The following is a 27483-nucleotide window of genomic DNA, read 5'->3' as shown; positions in this document are numbered from 1 at the left end:
GTAACTCGCCTCCTGACTCCCCAAAGCCTATGCACCATCTACAAGGCACAAGTCAGGAGTGTGATTTACCTGGATGGGTGCAGCTCTAACAGCACTTCAGAAGCTTGACACCATCTACGACAAAACAGCCCATTTGATTGGCACCACATCTACAAACATCCACTCCCTCCACCACCAACGCTCAGTAGCAATATTGTGTAGTATCTACAAGATGCACTGCAGCAATTCACCAAAGATCCTTCAATAGCACCTTCCAAACCCACGAACACTTCCATCTAGAAGGACAAGGGCAGCAGAAAAATGGGAACACCACCACCTGCAAGTTCCTTTCCAAGCCACTCACTGCCTTGATTTGGAAATATAATCGCCACTTCCTCGCAGTCACTGGGTCAAAATTCTGGAATTCCCACCCTAATGGCATTGTGGCATCTCCTACCACCTCAAGTATAATTTTGCCAGAATATTGTCCAGGTCCCTGGTCTTATGGCAGGCCATCTAATGAATGGCTGACTGTACCTCAGCTCGGAGGAGGAGGAGGAGGAGGAGGAGGAGGCTTATGTAAACTTGGCAATTAAATTCCGATTCACCATCATCCTTGTAAAATGTAATCATAATATTTGCACCATCATGCAGCAATTTTTTAAAATTTCTGTTTCATTCTTATTAAAAGCTGACTGAATACAATGCAGACAAGGTTCCAATGTCATGTAACTGAATTGTTTGGAAAGGTTTTTGTATATTGCCTGATTCTCCACTTCAAATTCATCACACATTTTTATTTGCTCGCAGCTCTCTTTGAATGTGTGTCTTTAAACCATTGTAACAATGTGCACCCTTTTTCCTCTCCACCTCCCTCTCGGCTTCAATCAGGAAAAAAATCTTACCAGATATCCATCCTTTCCATCTCACAAGTTGCATAAATCCCACCACTGCCTTTGCTACATCCAGGAGAACATTTTTTGTGGTCTGCCAAAACTCTTCTGGCATTCTGTGATCAGCCGTCAAATGTCGAGTGATTTTCCCTGCATACTGCACTGCCTTGTCATTCTTAAGTTGACTAAATTCAATAGTGTCATTATAACTTGTCTTGTCCTTTTGTGCACATGAACCCTCAGTAACATCACTAGCAAATGATGATTAGTGTCATAGTCTGCTTCTGGCTAATTCTTCTAATAAAATAGTCTCCATTTGCTACTGTAATGAAATCAGTCTGATTCTCAGTTTGCCCATTTGATTCAGTCCAAGTATGCAACTATCAATATCACACCACATAATGTAAATGGGCTACATTCAGAGCACCAGCACACTTCAAATGCTAGAACTGCTGCTGGAAGCCAATTTTTTTTCCCAAAAATAAAACTTATTCATAAAAATCTCAAATAAACTATTGCAAATCTATATGGCTTTGAATTGCAAGCAGTGCAGAATCATAACATTTTTACAGTTTTATACAAGTTAGTCATTACATTTCAATACTTAAAGCTATATACATGCCTCAATACATTACCGTGTGCCGTTATTGCTCAGATTCGCACACAGTTATGCAGGTCGAGGGTATTCTGCTGTTCCCGGGCCCTCGGTCTGCCTCCGTTAAAAGGCCTTATGCTGGAAGCCAATTTGTGCAGCATTCCATTGTATCTGGTAAATATAACCATTTAAAAAAAATTCCAGATGGTTTTGAAAACTCCAGTTATGTACATATTTAGGTGATGCTGGAGCTGTACCATTCAATTTGTTTTTTCAATGTTCACAACAAACTTAAAACCATTTCCCAAATAGACTCGTGTTGTTAAGATGGTGAAATAAAACTAGCCTGCATCACTTACCTAATACTGTACTGGAAAAATTTGATTTATGCATTCCTGTGTGTCTGCCAAGTTCTGTGTTCGTCACCCCTGGGTGCACAGCATTGACTGTAACCCCACTTCCTTTATTGAAAAAAAAGATAGGCTTGTTATTTTAGCGGTGAAATTAAATTTAAAAACATCAAAAATGAAAACGCGCATTCTTCTCAATGTCTCAACAAATTAACAGTGATAGCTGAGATATTCAATCTGAATGATCCAGTCAAATAACTCAATGGCTCTCACTGTCAAGGTTCACACGTGACTAAGACTCATTACTTGCCCTGGGAAAAGCCAGGTAAATTACAGTGCCTCTGTTGCAACAGGCTCACATATGGGATCTTTCTGGTTTATATAGCTTACAGTTATCCCACTTTTTAACTGAGACATTGTGGAAGTTCACAAAGCATGTTTCTGCAGTTTAATTTTATTTTTGTGATATTAGCTTTGATTTTGAATGGTGTCATGGAATCTCTCCTCCCTGCTTCTATCATTTCCTATCTCTCCTCCACATTTGTCTCCTTCCCCCTTCATTTCTGGCTCTCTCTTTACTTTCCCTTTTTCTCATTCTATTTGTTATTGCTTGCTTTTTTGTCTTTGCAAATTTTGGAACCGATACGTATCAACGTAAGAATCTGGGTGAACTAGAGGCAAAAGTATTAAGAAAGTGAGCTAATGTGCATGGTGGGATAGAATGATCAATATGTTATTGTATTCTAGGGTACACTGACTTCTTGAAGGTTCTGAGGCTTCTTAAAGGGCCAATCTGAATTACAGCCTTCCAGCCACAACACACTTGCTAACCATATCCCTTTGCTTCCTGCCATTAAGTCAATTTAGGTTCCAACTTGCCACTTTTCCTTGGATAGCATGGGCTCTTTGCTGACCTGCCATGTGGACTTTGTCAAAAGCCTTCTTAAAATCTATTCAGATTCATCAAATGCACTACTTTCATCCTTGGTACCTCCTCCAAAAATTCAATGTAACTAGTCAACCTTGACTTTCCCTTAACAAATCCATGCTGACTATCCTTAATTAATCTGTGCCTTTCTAAATGATGGTTAATCCTGCCCCTCAATTTATTTCAATAATTTGCCCACAGTGAGGTTCGGCTGACTGATCTGTAATTACTCAACATACCTTAGCCTTTTTTAAGTAACAGTACCATGTTAGCAGTTCACCAGACCTCCAGCATCAAATGTGTAGCCAAAGAGGGTCAGAAAATGATGGTCATAGCCTCCATTATGTTTTCCCTTGCTTCTCTTAGCAGCCGGGACTAAATTTCATTCAGGTGCTTTATCCACTTTCAAACATATTAAACACTGTAATATTTCCTCTCTCTTTATACCATGCAATGTTTCATATTCCTCAATGTGCGCATCTTCCATTTCTTTTGCGACAATAGGCACAAAACATTCACTAATAACCATATCCACAACTTCTACTTCTATATCCTGTTTGGTCCTTAATCTTTCCCTACTCTCTTTATTCTTTTTCTCTTTTGTGTAGTTGTAAAACATCTTTGGGTCTTTCTGATTTTACTTGCAATATTCTTTAATTTGCTCTTTGTTCACCCTTCAGAATGCTTTTCAGTCTTAGTGACACCCTTGGTGTTAGCACAAGGGAGGCAACATGCCATCCTGGAGTTACATCTGCAGATGCAAACAAAAAGTATTTCCATGAACTATTGAACCTCCTATCTTTATTGCTTTCCTGACCTTCCTCCTACCCTTGGGCTCCTTCCATTGGGCTCCAGCTATAATCTGAAGATGAACCATTTCCCTCACCAGTATTCAAAATTGAATAATGGTTAGAGAGCAAGATGCTTGGCGGCCCTTACATTATCTGCCCGGTCCTTATGTACCTGATGGTCACCCATTTTCTCTCTGCCTGCACACTGTGAAACTGCATAGTTACACGTACAGAAACATGCTATCCAAGTAGCTTAGAGCCTAGCAAAAGCTGCTCAAGCTCCTACAGCTGACAACACTCCCTGCACAAGGTTGTCCAAGGCTTGAGAAGCACATAAGCGGCAATCCAAACTAATGACTTCAACTCTTTCTCTCTGAAAACCACACTTCCTAGTCTCACTATTATTCTGTGTTTGGCTCTGAGCACTCAAATAAGCAGCGTGTTGGCTCATTAACAAAAATCTGTGATGGATTATATTTCACAATTAAAATGTCAGAATTTGCTTTCCCAATAGTTTTAAGTGTAGACCAAAAAGGTATTGGGCTGGATTTTTCTTCCTCAATAGTAGTAAATACTGAGAGGATTGCACTTTTTAGGGATTATATAGCATTGCAACCTCTTGAAAGTGCTGAAATCTGGAAGTTGTGGTCTCCCTGAAAGAGCTCCAGAGAAACCCAAGCTGATGGTCCTACTGTCCCTGTTTTTATAGCAGTAGGGAAAGCTTGTCGGTTTGCTCTCAATTTGATGTGGAGATGCCGGCGTTGGACTGGGTTAAGCACAGTAAGAAGTCTCACAACACTAGGTTAATGTCCAACAGGTTTAGAATCATAGAAAAACTACAGCACAAACAGGCTCTTTGGCCCACAAGTTGCGTCGATCTTATCTCTACTTACTAGTTTTTTTCTTTTCTTTTTTATTTGGTTTTTTATTTATTTGGTAGAATAAGCCACTAGCTTTCGGAGCGCTGCTCCTTCATCAGATGAGTAGGAGTTGTATTCACAAACAGGGTATATAAAGACACAAACTCAATTTACAAAATAATGGTTGGAATGCGAGTCTTTACAGGTAATCAAGTCTTTAAGGTACAGACAATGTGAGTGGAGAGAGGGTTAAGCACAAGTTAAAGAGATGTGTATTGTCTCCAGCCAGGACAGTTAGTGAGATTTTGCAAGTGCAGGCAAGTTGTGTGGGTTACAGATAGTGTGACATGAAGCCAAGATCCCGGTTGCCCTCAATTTATACAGGTTCTGCCACGCAAAAAGTTAAAGTTGATAATCACAGGTGTAAATCAAGGAGTCAGCCCTACAAATGCTAGTATCACCACAAAACCATTAGATGGCTGATTAAAATGCTTTTTGCAATTCCCCTGACATAAGAAACATAAGAAATAGGAGCAGGAGTAGGCCATCCAGCCCCGCCATTCAACAAGATCATGGCTGATCTGAAGTGGATCAGTTCCACTTTCCCGCTTTCTCCCCATAACCCTTAATTCTCTTGTCTATCAGAAACCTATCTACCCGTGACTTAAATATATTCAGCGAGGTAGCCTCCACCACTTCAATGGGCAGAGAATTCCAGAGACTCACCACCCTTTGAGTGAAGAAGTTCCTCCTCAACTCTGATCTAAACTGCGCCCCCCCCCCCACCCCAGTTCTGCTATCCTTTCTAAGCTGGAAGAATCTCTCTACCTGTACCCTATCTAGCCCCTTCATTATCTTATATGTCTCTATAAGATCCCCCCTCAGCCTTCTAAACTTGAACGAGTACAGGCCCAGTCTGTTCAATCTCTCCTCATAGGCTAACCCCCTCATCTCCGGTATCAGCCTGGTGAACCTTCTCTGCACTCCTTCCATGGCCAATATATCCTTTTGCAAATGCAGCAACCAAAACTGCACACGGTACTCCAGTTGCGGCCTCACCAGTGCCCTGTACAGTTGCAAGACTTCCTTGCTTTTATATTCTATCCCCCTCGCTATAAAGGCCAACATTCCATTCGCCTTCTTGATCACCTACTGCATCCGCAGACTGGGTTTTTATGATTCGTGCACAAGGGCCCCCAGATCTCTGCACTTTAGCATGCTGCAGCTTTTTACCCTTTAAATAATAATCCCTCCTACTATTATTTCTACCAAAGTGGATAGCCTCACATTTGCTGACATTATACTCCATTTGCCAGGACCTTGCCCACTCACTCAGCCTATCCAGATCTCTCTGCAGACTTTCTGCGCCTTCCATGCAATTTGCTTTTCCACTCATCTTCGTATCATCAGAAAATTTCATTACCCTACACTCAGCCCTCTCCTCCAGATCATCTATGTAAATGGTAAACAGTTGAGACCTCAGCACCGATCCCTGCAGCACTCTACTGGTCACCAACTGCCAACCAGAATAGCACCCATTGATTCCAACTCTCTGCTTCCAATTAGACAATCAATCTTCTATCCATGCTAACACCTTACCCGTGCACCCTAACCTTTTGCAGCAACCTTTTGTGAGGCACCTTATCAAACGCCTTCTGGAAATTTAAAAACACCACATCCACCGGTTTCCCCATCTACTACACTAGTCACATCCTCATAAAAATCCAATAAATTTGTTAAACACAACACCCTACCCCACCTCCCACAGTCCCCTGCTATGCTCTGATTCCCCCAACTCTGCTCAGATTCTCGCTCACCCTTTCCCACTTCCACCTTATCTATGCCCAAAATGAATGCAATTGATAAGTAGGAGCACAATAACCCAACATGACTTTTGCATGTCTGCTAGATGTCTTCTGCTCAAGGTAGGACTCCACCCCTTGGGCTGGACTACTCACTCAGTTCAATTGGTCCTTCAAACCAGGTGACCCTCTTCTGCAGTGTCGTCCTTAAAGAAATAATCACCACAGAAATGTCACGTGTTGGTCAGAGACTGCATCTCAGAGATCATTATTGGCAGGATTCAATTAGTATTTAGTGTCTGACAGCTAATAGTAACAAGTGGAAGCTGCTGTGCCAGTTTAGTTTGCTGGTTAAACAACGTCTCAATTTATCATTGTTTATAAATCTCCCCATGGCCTTAGATTTCTCTCTTATCTTCTGCAGCTCTACCATGTTCCAAGATACTGCAGTCCCTTATTTCTAGCCTCCTGAACATCCCTGATTTTAATTACCAACATTGGTGACTGTGTCTTCAGCTCCTTCAGCCTAAACTCCAGAATTCCATCCATAAACCTCTCCTCCACTGTACCTTTCTTTACTCCATTAAGACATTCCTTAAAATTTACCTCATTTGCCCTAACATCTCTGTGGTTCAGAATCACACGTTGGTTGATAGTGCTTTTGTGAAGTGCCTTGAGATTTTTATTGTGTTAAAGATGTTATACAAGTTGTTGCAGGGGCCAGGGGGCTAGATTGAGATTACATTCCTTTTTCTATTAAGTAAGAAAAATCTTTATTTTTATGTATTCAAGGAGTGTAGAGAAACATCACTGTTATACTGTTAATTAAATGAAACCAATTATTACTCAAAGGCCTATTTTTCAATTGGACAGAATGTGTATCCAATGAACCATTAAAACACCACGGCATGTCATGCATCTTAGTAGCATGATTAGCTCAACTCAACTTACCATGAAGTCTTTCAGCCAACTCCTTTGTAAACAATATGTTTGCTAGTTTACTTTGACAGTATGCTGCTTTTGTGTCATATTTTTTCTTTTCCCAGTTGAGATCATTGAAATCAATTTGCCCCACTTTGTGAGCTAGTGAGGATACATTTATGATACGACCATTTCCAGAGTTCTTTAGCTTCTCAAGCAACAGGTTTGTCAACAAAAAATGACCTACATTAAAAGAAGATAGATCTAACATTACTAAGCTTTAAAAAGAGTGTTTTAATGAATGAAAAACATCCATTTGCTGAGTTTACAACTTGTACCTCTCTAAAGAAAATAGAACAAATAGTTTTCTATCAACTCCAGTACCTGGAGTTAGAGTAAGAAATAGTTAACAGTCAAGGAGTGTAAGTTAGTAATAGTAGGTAAATTGGTTAACCACATCATAACATATATAAACGGCGAGACAAGTGTAATGGTGTCGGAGTTTTATATCATTGGGAATAAAGGTCTTTCTGGAAGAAGTCAGACTCGGTTTCTTTACTTCCAACTGCCATTGGAGTTTAACACCTGGCCCATTTTACAGTTATTATCAGCTTTTTCCCTCTAGATTTTTAGACATGCTACAGGTTGTTGGCATAGGCTCAGATTTTGAAAAGATCAAAACTGCAAAACAGTTGCTTCTTGGATTTTGGTACCAACAGTATTATCTGCTGATTCATTCTGTGCCCTGATACTATTGCAGTTTTGGAAGGATTTAACAAAGTGTATTCTGTGTCTCTTAACCAGGAAGAAGTCAAAATTTCAGTTGAGTTGAAGGAAGCAACTTAAAGATAAAGGTATGATTATTGCACCAAGTTAGAACATGACAATAATTTGAAAATGCACCCAATTAAATGTCTACAGCTAAGGAAATGTTTTCTGAAATTTCTCCAATTCAACGCCATGTCTATTCAGCTTGATACCAAGTGGCCAGAAGGGCTATACAGCACGTTGAACAAAGATCTCTCAGTTACTAATAAGAATGCAGCACTAAACAATAAACGTATGAATAACACTCCATGGGGGCAGGAAGAGCTTCCTGATGGCTTCGAAGTAAGAGGCTGTAGTCTAACCTTAAGCCCCATAGAACAGACAGCCCAAGTTCAATTCATGATCTAAGCTCACCCAGGGCTGTATTAGTCATGCAACACTTGTATAGAAGGACAGAACCAGGTTTGGCTATATCTCCTTTGGCCCTCATGCTTAGGTTCACACAAAAACCATGTTCATTTTGACAAATTTTCAGAGGTTTGATGGTACATTCCAATCCTACATTAAATTTAATCAATGCCTGGAAGAGGGGGTGAAAATGTGTTACCTTGGAGAAATATGCCAATTATAGACAATGCTGAGGTTTCATTAAGAGTTGCCAAAAACATAGTAATCTTATCTGCCTTCCTAGCCATTTACTTGACTCAGCAGGGGCCCATCAATTCAAAGGCCACCCAAACACTAGTGATAAAACAAGTCAGTATCACTTGCAGTCCCTTCAGTGCATGCTTAATTTCAGACTCTCACTAAACAAATTCTACCACCATCACAAAACTTCAATTATTTTAAAAATTGAAAATGGTCTTTAAACATGCATGTGCTTGCAAGTGTTCTGCAACTCAACTGAAAAATGAATGTACTTCACATTTAAATTTTTCAGACCCTTTCAAGTTTAGTACCATGACTGGTAATAATGCAGTTCCTTTGAACACTCCATTAAACATAATCTATCAACAAATTGTATTTTCTTTTCTTTTTTTTATTTCAAAAGTATACTTTATTCATAAAAATCTCAATTTAACTATTGCAAACCTACATGTCTAAAAATTGCAAACAGTGCAGAATAAAAACATTTTTACAGTAGTATACAAATTACAGTCATTACATTTCAAAACTTGAAACTACATACTTGCTTCAAAATTTATTGTGTGCCGTAATTTGTCAGATTGGCACACAGTTACGCAGGCCGAGGGTATTCTGCAGTTTCCGGGCCTTCGGTCTGCCTTCGTTAAAAGGCCTTACAGTGTGGCATTTCCCATTGCGCCTTTGCGGCGGCTGCCCCAAACTTCAGTGCGTCCCTCAACACATAGTCCTGGATCTTGGAATGTGCCAGTCTGCAACACTCGGTCGAGGACAGTTCTTTCAACTGGAAGGTCAGCAAGTTTCGGGTGGACCAAAGCACGTCCTTCACTGAGTTGATGACCCTCCAGCAGCAGTTGATGTTTGTCTCGGTGTGCGTCCCCAGAAACAGCCTGTAGAGCACAGAGTCCTGCGTCACCGAGCTGCTCGGGACGATCCTTGACAAATACCACTGCATCTCACTCCAGATCTTCTTGAAAACTTGTATTTTGTCAATGGACAATGCGAACTTGAACATGACAACTTGTTATCCTAGAATTACCTTTGACTCAGCATTGCAAATTGCTTTCCAGAACAAATAAACTCATATATACTTCCTCGAGCCGTTGTCTGCATTTGTGTGCAACAGCATTATTTCATGATCAAACTTATCAAGTTCTTTCAAATCAAGCCCTTTTAAATATTTTTTTTATTGAGGGTCAAGTTTATTTTAAGAGTTTGAGTTCCTCATAAATGCAAATAGAGAAGTGGAATTCTAACCAACTCCAGGAAACTGCCAACAGTTCTCTATAGTGACTTTCCGATATTAGCTAAACTGAGGAGAGTGAGTGAAAGAAAACATTTTTGAGCTTAATCTTGTGCATCTCCTGCTGGTACATTACAGAACAGCAGAGGACAGAGCTGATTTGTCTTCTCAGGTGGCAAACAGCAATGGCATACTCAAAGAGAAAATGAGGGGGAAAAAAAATACAATTGTAAAGGGAAGCAATTTTAATCTAATGATAATAAAAATGACCAAATGCAAAAAGCAAAGCCAATTTGATTCCATCAGTTGCTTACTAAGCAAGTTAGGTTAAAGTCATCACCAATTAATTTCTTCCCCCCACACTCAAACAATTTTATGTGGAATAAAGTGAAAAGTTCATCAACACATGCAATCTGAAAGATGTTCACAGAGCTTACCAAGGTGATTTACACCAAACTGCATTTCAAATCCATCTTCTGTTTTCCAGTAAGGACATCGCATGATACCAGCATTGTTAATTAACACATGTATATTCTCTTCCTCTAAAATGAAGAAAAATAACAGGAGTTTTGAATTTCAGGCAAACTTAGTTTTCAGTGCTAATGTGATGCAATCTGGGCAAATATGATAACAGCAGCAATTCTATATAAATACTGAAGCTGCAAATTTTCCCATCAGTCCTCACATTAGCCTGGTTTATTAGCTAAGGAGTTATTGTATTGAAATCCATAATGGGACTGTTTGAAGGTTCAGTTGTAGTTAAGTTTGACATTGAAGTTAATATATGCCTTAGAGACAAAAAAAATCAGAGGATTGTATTTAAACATATTTAGTCAATACAATGTCATTTGTTGTTAAAAGGGGCAATCAAGCATAAAAATACTCAACTGGAAGAGTGCTAAATTCAGTGATTTCAAAAAGGGACCTAATCCTAGATCAGAATGAATGCATGTCAGGTAAAACAATAAGTGAGCAATGAGAGGCCTTCGAAAAGGAGATCTCTCGTGTACAGACTAAAAACATTCCCATGAGGGAGGAAAGTAAGGTATTCTAAGCTAGAATGGCTAAAGATATAGAGAGTAAATGAAACAGAAAAAGGAGGCTTACAATAAATGTCAGGTTCATCATTCAAAACAGAAACAAACAGAATAGAGAATAGTTTAGACGAGAACTGAAAAAGGAAATGAAGAGCAGATTGATGGGCAAAAGAAGAGCATGCTGCTAATGTCACACTATAGGAAGAGAAGACATACAAACTGGACAGGATAAAATTTATAATGAGGTACTCAAACATTAGCAGGCTACGAAGTATAGAAGTCACTTAGTCCAGATTGAACTTGTAATAGGTTGCTGAGGGAAGGAAGGATGGAAATAGAGGAGGTGCTGCTGACAATTTTCCAATCCCCCTTTGATATGGAAGTGGTGCCAGAGACTTGAAGGTTAAAAATGTTACATCCTGTTCAAAAAAGGGAGGGGGATAAACCAGGTAACGAAAGATTCAGTGGTGGGGAACATTTACAGGCAATAATTCTGAATAAAGTTAACAGTCACTTTTGAAAAACATTAATCAGTATGTACCAGCCATCATTATTAAAGGTGAACAGTATTTGATTAACAAATCGTAACACAAATCGTTGACGAGTGTGATGTGGTTCAGGTTGTGTATATGAATTTTCAAGAGCCATTTTATAAAGCATCACAGAACAGTTGCATTAACAATACTGAAACATAAGGGATTAGAGTGGCAGTGACTGCAAGGAGCAAAAAGAAAATTTATCAAGGGTCAGAAAATAAAATGTAGTGGTGAATGATTGTTTACAAGACTGGAGGAAAATATACAGTAGTGACCCTCAGTGGCTACTGCACCATTTCTCCCTCCTGACCTATGTGGGACTTGCCCATCATTTGGTCCACAGCTGTCTTCCAGCCCAAAAGACAGCCAGCCCACAAAACATGGCAGGAACTGGGAATTCTTGCTTCCAAATTTCCCTTCTGCAAATCGTGCCCCTCCTGTCCAGGACCTTCTGGCTCCAATTTATCAGGTCAAGAGAGGACAAAACCACAAGAGTTATGTTAAACTGATATAACCATTAATTATGGGCTGAGTGAGTGGGCGAGGACCTGGCAGATGGAGTATAAATGTTAACAAATGTGAGGTTATCCACTTTGGTAGAAATAATAGTAGGAGGGATTATTATTTAAAAGGCGAAAAGCTGCAGCATGCTATGGTGCAGAGGGACCTGGGGATCCTTGTGCACGAATCACAGAAACCCAGTTTGTAAGTGCAGCAGGTGATCAAGAAGGTGAATGGAATATTGGTCTTTATAGCGAGGGGGATGGAATATAAAAGTAGGGAGGTCTTACTGCAACTGTACAGGGCACTGGTGAGGACGCAACTGGAGTACTGTGTGCAGTTTTGGTTGCCGCATTTGCGCAAGGATATATTGGCCTTGGAGGGAGTGCAGAAAAGGTTCACTAGGTTGATACTGGAGATGAGGGGGTTAGCCTATGAGGAGAGATTGAATAGACTGGGTCTGCACTCAGAGTTTAGAAGGCTGAGGGGGGATCTTATAGAGACATATAAGATAATGAAGGGGATAGATAGGGTAGAGATAGAGAGATTCATCCCGCTTAGAAAGGATAGCAGGACTAGAGGGCACAGCCTCAAAATAAGGGGGAGGGGCAGTTTGGATCAGAGTTGAGGAGGAACTTCTTCACTCAAAGGGTGGTGAATCTCTGGAATTCTCTGCCTGTTGAAGTGGGGAGGCTACCTCGCTGAATATATTTAAGTCACGGGTAGATAGGTTTTTGATAGACAAGAGAATTAAGGGTTATGGGGAGAAAGCGGGAAAGTGGAACTGATCCACTTCAGATCAGCCATGATCTTATTGAATGGCGGGGCAGGCTTGAAGGGCTATTTCTTATGTTCTTATAAATTATTGGTTCAGTTCTGGACACCACATATTAAGAAGGACATCAAGGCTTGAAAAGGATGGAGAAGAGATTTACTGGAATGGGATTGGAGCTGAGGGACATAAACGATATGGAGAGACCAGAGAAACTAGGTTTGTTATCCCTCAAGCAGGGAGGGCAGATTTAACAAAGATATTCAAATCATAAATTAGAAATTGCTTCCACTTATAGAAGGATCATCAACCAAAGGAAACAGATTCACGGAACAGGAATTATGACCTGGACTGCACTGCCTGGAAGAGTGGTAGAAACAGGTTCGATAATAACTTTTAAAAACAATGCTCTGCGGAGGGCAAGTTGCAAGATTATGGGGAAAGAACAAGGGCTAATTGATAGCTCTTTTCAAAGGACGGGCACGTGCATGACAAATATAGACTCTGTGTTGTAAGCTTGCATGGTTCTTAAACTTCCTTCACCCGGTAATTATATAAACTATTGTTTTCTGAATTTTAATTTTACATTTTGTTGAATGGATAAAAGGCAAACATTTTTCCTCCAAAAATAACAAATTAAATCAACTTGGTTAAAAAATAAATGACTTGCTGTAGCTTAATCTGAACCAGGCACAAATGGTTGATGGAAGTAACCAGTATTTTACCTTCAGTTATTTTTTTGGCAAACTCTCGAATCGCTTCAAGTGATGCAAGGTTAAGATGCCGGGCATATACATGATGACTCAGGGTTTCACCTCTAATTTCTCGAGCTGCTGCTTCACATTTCTCCATGTTCCGACATGCCATTATAATTCTGCCACCTACACAGTGTGAAAAGGATTTTAATACAATTTTCCAACCCTTGCTTATTATCACTTCCATTCTCCTAGAAGTGCCAACTCCTACTGGCTTAAGATTTCGCAAACCCCAACAGCCACATTACTTCACTTGAGGTTTTCATGCACAGGTCTAAACAGTGAGTGTTGGCAGGCAACTGGGTTGTTACTATTATTGGCAAATTCAATTTTCATCTCACCTGACATCATCGTATTTTCAAATAGGATTTTAAAAGTTCAATGCGGGGATGTGGTGCTTCTGGCAAAGCTGGCATTTATTGCCCACCACTTGTTTCCCCAATGTGATAGTAGTGGAACTTTTTCTTGAAGTATTGTAGTTTGTGGTAAAGGTGTTGCAATAATGCTGTTAGGTATGGGTCTGACCCAGCCACCATGAAGGAAAAGTGAAACGTGCCAAATCAAGATAGTCAGTGACAAATGATAACTTAGAGCACACAGCATTCTTATAAATCTGCTTCCCTTGTTATCTTTGTTTGGAGGGACTGGAGATAATATCAAAATAGTAGTAGCAAGTTGCTGCAGCTCAACCTGTGTGTAGCACACACCAGTACATCACAGAGCCACAGCACAGCAGCAGTGAAAGAATTCTACCATCTTGCTCGCTACTGAATCAGAGCAGGTGAGGGGTGGACAATGGAAATATTTGTTGACCTCAGACCGGAATTTTCAGTCTCGCTCGAGGAGGCCATAAAATCCTGCCCAGTTCCACTTTTAAAACACACTTGAGGCCAATGATAACTGAACACAGATCTTGAGCCTTCTGACTTCTAAGGTTTAGTGCTGTACTGGGCGATATCAATACCGACAAAAATTATTTCATACTACTTCAAAGACTCCTGATTCCATTGTCAAGAATGCAGACATTCTGTTCCTAGACTAATAGCATTTCACCTGTCACTCAGTGGACTAAGGCAGCAATCAGCCAGATATTCTCTGATTTTCATTCACCATTCAGAAGACCAGCTTAGTCTCACTCTAGTACAACAATATATAATTATATTATGCCTTTAATATAACAAAAAAACAAGGCATTTCACAAGAGCATCATCACAAGAAAAAGCAACAGAAGGTAAGATTATGCCATATGATCAAAAGGTTGGTCAAAGAGCCAGGTTTTAAGAAGCATCTTAAAAAGAGGAAAGCAAAATTGAGAGGAGGGCTGTAGGGATGCTTTCCCAGAGGTTAGGATCTAGGCAGCTGAAAGCATGGCCAACAAAGAATACAGAAATGGGAAGGGTGAAGTCATAGACTGATTTGAAAACAAGGATGTGAATTTTAGAATTAGACATTGTTTGATTGGAAAATAACATCAGTCAGTGAGCACAGGGGTGGTGGGCGAATGGGATATTTTGCAAGTAACGACATGGGCAAATTTTTAGATAACTTCAAGTTTACAGATAGAACATAAGAGACAAGCAAGGAGTGCATCAGGAAAGTCTAGAGGTTACAATGGCATGAATAAGGATTTGAGCAGCAATAAGGCAGGAAAGAAGCTGGATGACATTACAGAGTGGGGATGGACAGGTATTAGCACAGATAAGTGGTTATGAGCCCATCTTGGAGTCAAATATGATACCCAAAGTTGCGAACAGCTTAGTCACAGGTAGTTACCAGGGAGAGGGATGGAGTCAGCAACCTCAGAGCAGAGTTTAAAGCTCGGACCAATGGCTCGGTGACACAGTGGCTAGCACTGTTGCCTCACAGCGCCAGGGACCTGAGTTTGACTCCTGGCTTGGGTGACTGTGTGGTGTTTGCACGTACTCCCCATGTCTGCACGGGTTTCCTCTGGGTGCTTCAATTTCCTCCCACAGTCTAAAGATGTGTGGGTTAGGTATACTGGCCATGGTAAAATTGCTCTTAAGTATCAGGTGGACAAGCAGGGTAAAATACTTGGGGCTAAGGGATAGGGCCTGGGTGGGTTTGTGGTTGATGCAGACTTAATGGACCGAATGACCTCCTCCTGTGCTGTAGGATTACATGACAACAGCTTAATTCTTTCCAAAATTTTCAGCTTATCCAGTAATGATGTCAAGTATTTGATAATTTAGCAACAATGGAGTCAATAATGTTGCTGGTGAGGTACAGCTAGGTGTCATCAGCATATATGTGAAAACTATTGCTGTGTTTTCTCATGATGTCAAGGGACAGCACGTAATTGAAAAATGAGATGGAGCCAAGAATAAACACATGTGGAATACAGGAGCAGAGAAGAAACAATGGGAAATGATACTCTGGTGGCGATTAGATAAATAAGAATGGTACCAGGCAAGAGCAGGCCTACCCAATGGACAACAGCAGACAGGTGTTGGAGGAAGACGGTGCAGGTGTGATCAACCATACTGGTCCAGAAAGATGAGGAGACATTGCTTACCTTCTCACAGTCAGGCAGAATACCATTTGTGAATTTGCTAAGAGTCGTTACTGAAGCAGGGCATAAACTTAACCTGGAAGAATTCAAAGATGAAGTTCCAGGAAAGATGTTCAAGAGTTTGGAGGGGGAAGGGAGGTAGGAGATGGGGTAGCAGCTTGTAAGGATGGAGGGGTCCAGGGTTTTGTTTTAAGGAGAGGTCTGATAATGGAATATTTGAAAGACAAAAGGGACAACACCTGAAGAGAGAACTAACAATATCAGCTAACATAGGACCTGGAGGGAAAGCTGATTGATCAGCCGTTTAATGGGAATAAGATTATGGGATGAGGACGTGGATCTTGGGGACACGATGAGCTCAGAGGGGGCATAAGGGGAGATCGGAGAGGAAGATGCAAGTTCAGGGTCAGGACAATGGTAACTTCAGACGAAGTTTAGGCCAGTGGAAGGGAGGGACACAGCACAGCACAGGCAGCTGATTGGATGATCTCAATGTTAGTGACAAAAAAGTCCATGAGACCTACACACATTGTTGTAGGCAAGTGTGGACAAGACAGGACAGAAGAGTTTAAGATGACAATTTGCAGTAAAATAGCCAGGGGTTATTTCTGCGTTCCTGGATGACCTGGTTAGTGAATAGCTAAACCAAATGCATGCCATATTCTTTCAAGTTTGTGTCCCTTGGACTTGGGGAGCAGAGGTGCAGGGTGTATCAGAGAAACGGCCAGGGTGAGAGTTTTATTAGAATCATAGGATCCCTGCAGTACAGAAGGGGGCCATTTGGTTCACTGAGTCTGTATCGACCACAGTCCCACCCTGACCTTACTCCCACAACCCAGTACATTTACCCTGATAAATTGACCCTAGTGTCAGGGGATTAACATGGCCAGTCAACCTAACCCATGCATCTTTGAAACTAGGATATTAAAGATAGAGGTAAAGATACAGTTGAGCAAATCAGTCACGACAGAAATGTAGTAGCAAACAGAGGGCCAAAGATTAGATAACTGGGATTTTGAAAGTGCAACTGTAATAAGCTGGGGGACATTTGAGCAGGGTGCCTATAAAGAACAAAGAACAACACAGCACGGGAAACAGGCCCTTCGGCCCAACGAGCCCACGCCGCCATCTTAACAATGTGTTTTTCCTCCTCCACCCTTGACCATTGTCTATGCTTATGGTACCCCCATTGGAAACCAGATTAAGGGGAGAATAATTTAGGGGCAATTTGTTACACCAATCAGCCTAAGAGCACATCTTTGGAGTGTGGGAGGAAACCGGAGCACCCAGAGGAAACCCATGCAACCACAGGGAGAATGTGCAAACTCCCACAGACACTGGCCCAAATCCATGTATCTGCACAGCAAACAGTGATAGTCACGGAGCTGTCGTGGTGTGCCCATCTGCTGGTCCAGTTTTAAGCGTACACAAACGACGTGAAGTACCAGGCTACTCTTGAAAGATCCCAGAGCAGCCCACGCACGACCCACCGTGTGTATGCCCCTCGTTAGATAACAAGGTGGACCGATGCACCTGCGAAGTAAAAGAGAAAAACATCAACACATAACAGTTGATTTCCAGGAACGTCCTGAGGCTCTGATCCTTATTTAAAACAGTCTCCTATAACCCTCCATCCCTATTTCGCTCGTGTCTATCTAAGTAAACCTTAAACAAGTCCAGCATGCCTGCCTCCACCACCTTACTTGGCAGTGCATTCCATACCCCCACGACCCTCTGTGTGAAAAACCTCCCTCTAGCATCCAAACTATACCTCTCCCCCCTCACCTTAAGCCCTTGGCCCCTCGTGATATTTGTCTTCAATCTAGGAAAATGCCTGCCACTGTTTCCTCTATCTATACCCTTCATTATCTTATACACCTCTATTAGATCCCCCCTCAATCTCCGTCTTTCTAAGGAAGGCAGCCCCAATTTACCCAATCTTTCCTCATAACCCAGTCCTTCCATACCAGGCAGCATCCTGGTAAACCTCCTCTGCACTCTCTCCAGGGTCTCCACGTCCTTCCGGTAGTAAGGTGACCAGAACTGGACACAGTACTCCAAATGCGGTCTAACCAACGTTCTGTACAACTGCAGCATTAGACGCCAGCTCTTGTACTCTATACCCCTTCCTATAAAGGCTAACATACCATAAGCTTTCTTCGCAACCTTCTCCACCTGTGTTGCCACCTTCAAAGACTTGTGCACTTGCACTCCCAGGTCCCTCTGCATTTCTATACTCTTAATAGGTCTACCTTTTATCATGCAACTCCCCTCTACATTATTCCTTCCAAAATGCATCACCTCGCATTTATCAGGATTAAATTCCATCTGCCATTTATCTGCCCAATATACCAGCCTATCTATATCCTGCTGTGTTGCCTGACACTCCTCCTCACTGTCCGCCAATGCTGCCATCTTTGTGTCATCTGCAAACTTGCTGATCACACCACGTACGCCCTCTTCCAGGTCATTTATATATATTACGAATAGAAGAGGTCCCAGCACTGAGCCCTGTGGCACACCACTGGTGACAGACCTCCAGCTAGAAAAGGACCCTTCCACTACTACTCTCTGTCTCTTGTTACCTAGCCAGTTTTCAATCCATCTAGATACCGGTCCCTGTATCCCATGAGCCTTGACCTTTTCAATCAATCTACCATGAGGGACTTTGTCAAACGCCTTACTGAAATCCATACAGACGACATCAACGGCTCGTCCTTCATCGACCGTTTTTGTCACCTCCTCAAAAAATTCTACCAGATTCGTAAGGCAAGACCTCCCCTTAACAAAGCCATGCTGCATATCCCTAATCAGATCGCAATGCTCCAAATGCATATACATCCTATCCCTAAGAACTTTTTTCAACAACTTTCCTACCACTGACGTCAAACTCACCAGCCTATAATTACCAGGGTTATCCCTACTACCCTTTTTAAACGGTGGTGCCACATTCACTATCAATTTGATTTTGAGCTACTCACTTAAAGAATGTGTGCTGACTTACTATTGACCACAAGTTCTTCTCCCCCAATGCCCGTTGTTTGTTATCACCTCAGATAATAACAGGAATTTACTTGTTTAGAAATAATATGGGCAATCCGCATTTGACCACTCAATGATACAATAAACTAGTAACAGGTCCAAATACAGCATTAGAGTCATATTTATTCACTTTTGGCTTTGACATCTCATTGTTAACAGATATCAATTAAAATGTCATGTTGGCTACTTTTAAAACCATATCATTTGTTAAATTAAAAGGATTGCAGCACAATGTATGATCAGATGGAAGTGAGCCTACAACTTTTTTTATTGAATAAGATTTTTTGCAAGTAACTGTAATAACGACTGCTATCAGGTTACATGATTAAACACTGAAAATAAGAGACCAGTCAAAATACCAGTTCTGTGAGGTTTTACAGCTGCGAATTTCCTTGCATCTGAAGCATAGTCCAATTATTATCTTTGCTGTTATTCCTTGTAAAGCATTAATTTATCTCATTCTTCCCAAAGGGGATTATCTTGACAGGTATATTAACTTTCACAGATTATTTTGAAAATGTAAAGTTAGCATCCCCAGGGGTAGAAGATAATCAATCAATCAATCCATCTACTCTTATTTCAAGCAATGTCTGAAATCTTATTGCATATCAAGTGAACAAGACATGGCAAAATCAAAAGCTTTTGATTGTTGCAAACTCCAGCCTTGAAATTAAACTCCCGTGATGGGGCAGGAAAGGTTGAGGATAGGAAATTAATTATGGAGCCTGACTCCAATGAAAACTCCCATCAGTAATTTTAGAGTGGTAGATGTTGAGCCCATGGAGAAGCATTGTTAAATTGGACTTCTATAGTGCAATTGGAAAACTGATTTGAAATCACCTTTTGCTGCGTTGCCATCCTGGGATTAGGAAACTTTGCAGTTAAATGGCGGAGAGCACTGGTGATTCCCTAAAGTCAGTGACTTTTTCAGAGGTGCAAGAGAACACAACCTATATTCCCTCAAGGGAATCTTCAGCCTCCCCAGCCCTGATCTCCAGCCCCCTTCCCTCAACGCCAACAGCTCACCTGACTGCGACTTCGCTACACCCAACCAGATAGCACACTGGAGGTCAACCCCTCAATTGGCTGAACTTTCCTTCCCTCCCAATTGCTGACATCCCTTCTCCTTCCAAATGCCAATTTCTTCCACTGGAGACCATTCCCAAACATGCCCAGCTCTGGTTTCCTGCCTGCTGGCCAGGCTATCGATTTGTTTAGCTGCTAGATGGAAAGCAAGTAGATGAGATTCTGTCATGAAAATTGACAAGACTGCCCCATACTCAGTCTTGCGTATTCTTCAGCTGGTTTTAGTCTCACCTACTACTTCCCCGTCTTCCTGAAATACCAGTGTCTCGTGTTAAAATAATTAATAACTTGACACCTTGCTTCCAATTTGTTCAAAATCAACTTCTTATGATTGGAATACATTGGGTGTTGCAAATGCAGAAAATTGGGAAACACAAAAGAGGACCGTGAAATGCTGAAAGTTCTCAGCAGGCCTGGCAGCATCTATGAGGAGAGGAAAAAGGAATTAGTGTTTCAGATCAGTAACCTGGATCAGAGCAGTTCTGACAAACAGTCAATGATCTGAAATGTTGAGCTGGATTTTCTGAGCTCTTTCGGAGTGCAACGGCTGTCAAAAAGCAAGAGGAGCCTGATATCTTCACATTGTGGCATTTTACCAGCAGCAGGGAAAGTTGGTAGCCTGAATGCCTGCTGGAAGGCCAATCGAGTAGCCAGTTAAGGCTAGTTCCAACGACAATGAGCATTTTACCTGCATGGGCAGGTCTGTTGCCCTTCCAGAAGGGCCCAGGGAGAACTAGCCAATTGGATACCAAATTGGCTTGTTGGTAGGAAACCGAGGGTGGTGGTAGAGGGTTGTTTTTCAGACTGGAGACCTGTGACCAGTGGTGTGACACCAGGATTGCTGCTGGGTCCACTGTTTATCATTTATATACACGATTTGGATGAGAATATAGGAGGCATGGTTAGCAAGTTGCAGATGATGGTGCAGAAGATTATCTAAGGCTACAACGGGATCTTGATCAACTGGGCCAGTGGGCTGAAGTATGGCAGAAAGGGTTTAATTCAGATAAATGTGAAGTGTTGCATTTTGGTAAGACAAACCAGGGCAGGATTTACAAAGTTTACAGTAACTGTCGTTGAACAGAGTCCTAGGGGTACAGGTACATAGTTTCTTGAAAAAGTCGTGTCACACGGTAGACAAGGTGGTGAAGGCAGTGTTTGGCATACTTGCCTTCATCAGTCAGAACAATGAGTACAGGAGTTGGGACATTGTTATAACTGTACAAGACCACTGTAAGGCCACATTTGGGAGTACTGTGTACAATTTTGTCACCTGCTGTAGAAAGGATGTTATAAAACAGTGAAAAAAAGATTTACTAGGATGTTACTGGGGCTGGAAGATCTGAGTTATAAGGGGATACTGGTTACGCTGGGACTTTTTTCCCTGGATTGCAGAAGGATGAGGGGTTACCTTATAAAGGTTACAAAATTATGAGAGGCATAGATAAGGTGACAGCCAAAGTCTTTTCACCAGGGCTGTGGTGTCCAAAACTGGAGAGCATAGGTTTAAGTGAGAGTGGGAAGATCTAGAAGGGACCCCAGGGGCAATATTTTCACACATAAGTTGGTGCATATATGGAATGAACTGCCCAAGATGGTAGAGGTGGGTACAATTAACATTTAAAATACATTTGGACAGGTACATGGATGGGAAAGATTGAGGGATGTGGGCCAAATGCAGGCATATGGGATTAGATCAGTTTAGGAAACCTGGTCAGCATGAATGAGTTAGACCGAAGAGCCTGTTTCTGTGCTTATATCTCTATGACCCTATAACACTGGGTGAAACCTAGAGGCCTTCCAGTGGGATTGTGCATGGTCCTATTTTACTGACACCCCATGGCTCACGAAGGGGTCTCCTAGAGTAATGGCTGCCTTTGCAGTAACAGTGCAACGTTGGCCTCAACACTTAGTGATCCCCAACTATCACTTTATCTCTGTTCCCCAACTCAACCCAATCCAGCTGTCTTTGAAAGTGTTTTTTTTTTGGAGGCATCCCTTCCCTGGTGACACAGCCAAAACAGGAGTCACCATTAGCTGTGATGCTGCCAAGTTGTTAGCATTCAGTTTGGATCGGGAGCTCAAGAGCAGGCCGCTGCCCTTGATTGGATAGCAATCCCAGTCAGTGGCCTCCTAACTAGTCGTCAAAAATCAATAAGCCTCTCAGGACCCACCACTTGCTGATCAAAGTTGCATCCATCTTCTAGCCCCAGTTGTGGGACTTCTCTGTTATCGGTAAAATTCAGTCCATTAATTTTGTTCTCTCTCCACAGATACTGCCAGACCTGCTGGATATTTCCAACATTTTCTGTTTCTATTGCAGATTTCCAGCACCACAGCATTTCACTTTTGTGGGTAGGAATCAATGGTTTCTAGTTGTTGTTGGGTCGAAAATGAGGGCAATAAATTGCAAAAGTAAATGTAAGGGGTTTTAAAACAAAGGGCAGGAGAAACATCTTTACATAATGAGTTACGAGGCTGTGGCATTTACTTCATAGATTAGTGGTTGAGACAGAGACACCAACATTCAATTGGATAGATGAATGGAGGAACAAAAGGGAAAAAAGATATGGGAACAAAGTGGGTTCGAAGGGGAGTCACATTTGATGCAATATGTTAACTCACCGTCACTGCCAGACCTGAGTATTTATAGCAGTCTGTTTTTATTTAAGATTTCCGACATCCACAAAATTTTTACACAGTCTATCTGGGCCAAATATGTCGTCTGTGTTGTAACTTCTATGCATTTCTGTTAATATTGAGGATTCAGACTGAAAACATTTGCATGTCAAATTGTACAAGTTTGACTATAGGCTATTGATTAATAAGTCATCTTAACAATGACATTGCAGATAGCCATTCAGGACAATGGTATTGACAGTGATTCAAGGATTCCTTCCCTGCCCTCTGACTTTACCTCTTCTGGCCAGTTCGCGAGCAGTTTCTTTTCCAATACCAGTGTTTGCTCCTGTTATGATTATAGTTTTTCCCGACATAGTTGCTTTACTTGGACAAGTTCCACCAGTCACATAGTCTCTAAAAAGTAAATGAAATTATACAGAACTAGTGAATGAGAAAAAAAACTTGCATTTATAAACACTTTTCATCTCCACAGGATATCTAAAATGCTTTTCACCATTTGAAGTGTAGTCGCTGCTGTACTGGAGGAAACATAACCAAAAGCAGATAATTTGATTGTTAATACATTGCTGTTGTGGAAGTTTGTGCACAAATGGCTGCAGTTATGTATTTTAAGGACAAACATTATTCCTGTGTCCAGGACAACTTCTCTGATCTTCTTTACATAGTGCCTTGGAATCTTTTACACCCATCTGAGAGAGTAGATGGCACACAGGTTTACCTCTCATCCATGGCACCTCCAAAAGTGCAGCATTCCCTCAGTTCTGCACCGGAGTGTCAACACTATTCTTTTGCTCAAGGTTGGGAGTGGGACTCAAACCCAGAAAGATTCAGAGGTAAAAGTCCTACCGGCGAGCCACAGCTGACTTTTATAACATACTGCAGATGCTGGAATCCAATACAAAAATATAAAAATGCTGGAAAATCTCAACAAGTATGACAGCATCTGCTCTTTGAAGAGTCACCCAGACTTGAAACATGAGCTTTGTTCTCGCTCCACAGATGCTGTCAAACCTGTTGAGATTTTCCAGCATTTTCTGTTTTTGTACTGACTTTTATAACATACAGGCACACGCTTGACAACGTAAGAGAAGTGTGCACAGCTTCCTGTTCCTGTAAAATACATCTATTTAAGTTCTGAAAAACAATTTGCAGACTTGTAGCAATGTGTTAACAATCAAATTATCTGCTTTTGGTGATGTATTTTAAGGACAAACATTATTCCTGTGTCCGGGACAATGTAGTAGTTGCAATTGGAAATGCCTGAAATAGATTCAATGGGACTGAAGCAAGCTGTTTGGATAGTGTAGAATAAATTTTGCATCCAGCTGTGCACCTGAAATGGGAATGTTCCATGACTTAGTGCAGACCCTAGTGCCTGAAGTGGGTTAAGTTCAATTGTCTTACGTTGATACCAAGTTCCCTTATCCACAGCTGACTCCGGTGCATGAACTGGGAAGAACTCCATTACCCAGACCTAATAATCCTGATGCAGTGGAAATAAGAAGATACCTGGTTGACTTGACAGGGAAAATTGTCAGGAAAGTGTGGTTCTTCAGTAATGCCTACTGTTGGGCACTGAGAAGAGTAGGGGGAAATTGAAGCTGCGAGGCTACCTGCAGTCACCCCCTAATTCTATCAAAACTGAGTCTAAGGGATCAGTGCAAAATAAAGCATATTGAGAAAATTAAATTTGAGGTACATTTCAGTTCAAGGTGTTTTAATGATTTGAAGATTTTTTTTACACATCAGTGTGAGGATTATTAATAATCCTGTTTTGATAGAGTTAGTGGGTGGCTGCAGTAATGGCAATCAGCTGCCCTGACTGATTTCCCCGTACTCTTCTCAGTGCCCAACAGCAGGCATAACTGAAGAACCACATTTCCCGACAATTTTCCCTGTCAAGTCAACCAGGTATCTTATTATTTCCACTGCATCACATAGAGTGGCCCTTTAAAAAGTTTTCAATACGATTCCCCAATGGCTTAGCGGATGAAAGTATAGCCCAGCATAGTAACTAGCAAAACAGGTCAGAAGTTCCCAAGTTCGATTTTAATTATGAGCCACCGTAGCTAACCTCAGTCAGGGTAACTGATTGCCATTACTGACCCAACGCCTCTGCATAAGAAGGGTAGTAAGTTAGAGCAGAGTTTTCACCAGGGCTCAAAACTCAAGGTCTCTTCTTGAGATTTTCTGAAAGGTTACTTTGATTTTCACAGGCTATGTTTTCATTCTCATTAACTATGATTGTGTGGGCAAATTCCCCTCCAATTTGATTTTCAAGTTTGCTGACGACACCACCGTAGTGGGTCAGATCTCAAACAATGACGAGACAGAGTACAGGAATAAGATAGAGAATCTGGTGAACTGGCGCAGTAACAATAATCTCTCCCTCAATGTCAACAAAACGAAGGAGATTGTCATTGCCTTCAGGAAGTGTAAACGAGAACACGTCCCTTTCTACATCAACGGGGGCAAAGTAGAAAGGGTCGAGAGCTTCAAGTTTTTAGGTGTCCAGATCACCAACAACCTGTCCTGCTTGCCCACCTCCCCCCCCACCCAACATTATAATTAATAAAGCCCACCAACACCTCTACTTTTTCAGAAGACTAAGGAAATTTGATATGTCAGCTATGACTTTCACCAACTTTTACAGATGCACCATAGAAACCTCACAGCTTTCTACGGCTCCTGCTCTGACCAAGACTGCAAGGCACTACAAAAGGTCGTGAATTTAGCCCAATTCATCACGCAAACCAGCCTCCCAACTATTGACTCTGTCTACACTTCCCACTGCTTCGGCAAAGAGGCCAGCATAATTAAGGACCCGACGCACCTCAGACGTTCTCCCTTCCACCTTCAGGAAAAAGATACAAAAGTCTGAGGTCACGTACCAACGACTCAAGAACAGTATCTTCCCTGCTGCTATCAGACCTTTGAAAGGACTTACCTTGCATTAAGTTGATCTTTCTCTACAACCTAGCTATGAATGTAACACTACATTCTGCACTCTCGTTTCCTTCTCTGAACGGTATGTTTTGTCTGTATAGCACATAAACAATATTTTTCACTGTATGTTAATACATGTGACAATAATAAATCAAATCCTTTATGAATGATGCAACCACAAAGAAACATAAAAAGTAGGAGATGGCAGCGGTGGCCGTATGGACCCTCTACCCTGACCTGCCATTCATTACGATTATGGCTGATTATCTGCCTCAATAGCCTGATCCTATCTTCCCCCGCCCCCTCCCTCCCATATCCTTTGATCCCCTCCGCTTCAAATGCCATATCTAACTGCCTCTTGAAAACATACAATATTGTTGCCTCAACTACTTTTTGTGGTAGTGAATTCCATAGGTTGACCACTGTCTGGGTGAAGAAATTTCTCCTCATCTCTGTCCTAAACTGTCTATTCTGTATCTTCAGACTGTAAACCCTGGTTCTGGACACTCCCACCATTGGGAATATCCTTCTTGCATTTACCCTGTCTAGTCCTAATAGAATTTTAGAGGTTTCTATGAGATTTCCCCCTCATTCTTCTGAACTCCAGCAAAGATATTCCTAGCTGATTCAATCTCCCCTTACACATCAGTCCTGCCATCCCAGGAATCAGTTTGGTAAACTTTCCCTGCACTCCCTCTAGAGCAAGAACACCCTTCCTCAGATAAGGAGACCAAAACTGCACACGGTATTCCAGGTGTGGCCTCACCAAGGCCATATATGATTGCATCAAGGTAGCCTCTTGCTAAAGCTAACATGTCATTTGCTTTTTTTACTGCCTGCTGCATTTGTAAACTTACTTTCACCACATGGTGTATGAAAACACCCAGGTCCCGTTGCACATTCTGCTCTCTTAATTTATAGCCATTCAGCTAATATTCTGCCTATTTTTGCTATCAAATTGGATAACCTTACATTTATCCAAATTATACTGCATCTGCCAATCATTTTCCCACTCACTCAACTTGTCCAAATCACACATATTGTGAATAGCTGGGTCCCAGCACTGATCCTTGCAGTAATGCATTAGTTACTGTCTGCCATTTCAAAACAGATCCTGTATGCCAATGGGTTTTCTATCCATCTCAATACATGACCCCCAGTCTCATGTGCTTCAATTTTACATGCTAATTTCTTACGTGGGATTTTGCCGAAAACCTTCTGAAAGTTCAAATAAACATATCCCCCTCATCAACCTACAAGTTACATTCTCAAAGAGTTCCAGCGTCAAACACGACTTCTGTTTCATAATTCCATGCTGACTCTGTCCAATCCTGCCACTGTTTTCTCAAATGTTTTGCTAGAAAATCTTTGATAATAGATTCTTGAATTTTCCCCACCATTAATGTCAGGGTTACTCGTCTATAAAATTCCCTGTTTCCTCTCTACCTCCCTTTTTAAATAGTGGGGTTACATCAGCTACCCTCCAATCTGTAGAAGTGTTCCAGTGTTTACACAACCTTGGAAGATGATCACCAATGCATCCGCTTCTCCTTAAGTACACTGGGATGTAAATTATCAAGCCCTGGGGATTTATTGGCTTTCAATCTCATCAGTTTTTCCAACACCATTTCTCTACTAATACCGATCTCCTTCATTTCCTCTCTCACTAAACCGTGTTCCCCAACATTTCTGGTATATTATTTGTGTCTTCCTTTGTGAAGACAGAGCCAAAGTACGTATTCAGTTGGTCAGCCATTTCTTTGTTCCCCATTACAAATTCCCCTGTTTTTGACTGCAAGACATTTGTCTTCAACAATCTTTGTCTCCCATATAATTAGTAACGCTACCTTCTGTAGGTGTTTT

General features: G+C 41.4%; 1 protein-coding gene across 2 annotated transcripts in view; it reads right to left on the bottom strand.

The window, feature by feature from the left end:
• LOC145350831 (retinol dehydrogenase 13-like) overlaps positions 1-27483 on the bottom strand; it is a 112324-nt gene that overhangs the window by 23525 nt on the left and 61316 nt on the right. The window contains exons 2-6 of one of the 2 annotated variants that reach the window (XM_080200170.1): positions 22949-23067; positions 13344-13499; positions 10210-10314; positions 7150-7362; positions 1827-1928 (exon numbers count right to left, since the gene is read on the bottom strand). In XM_080200170.1, coding sequence (XP_080056296.1) covers positions 1827-1928; positions 7150-7362; positions 10210-10314; positions 13344-13499; positions 22949-23067 — 695 coding nt within the window. Of the gene's footprint in view, positions 1-1826; positions 1929-7149; positions 7363-10209; positions 10315-13343; positions 13500-15146; positions 15255-22948; positions 23068-27483 lie in introns of those variants that run through there. The other variant, XM_080200171.1, reaches the window with a different exon arrangement.

This window comes from Carcharhinus amblyrhynchos, chromosome 12 (genome assembly GCF_965287045.1).
Source record: "Carcharhinus amblyrhynchos chromosome 12, sCarAmb.v2.hapA, whole genome shotgun sequence".
In the NCBI taxonomy this organism is placed as follows: Eukaryota; Metazoa; Chordata; class Chondrichthyes; order Carcharhiniformes; family Carcharhinidae; genus Carcharhinus; species Carcharhinus amblyrhynchos.
This window is presented reverse-complemented; position numbering and strand designations above follow the sequence as displayed.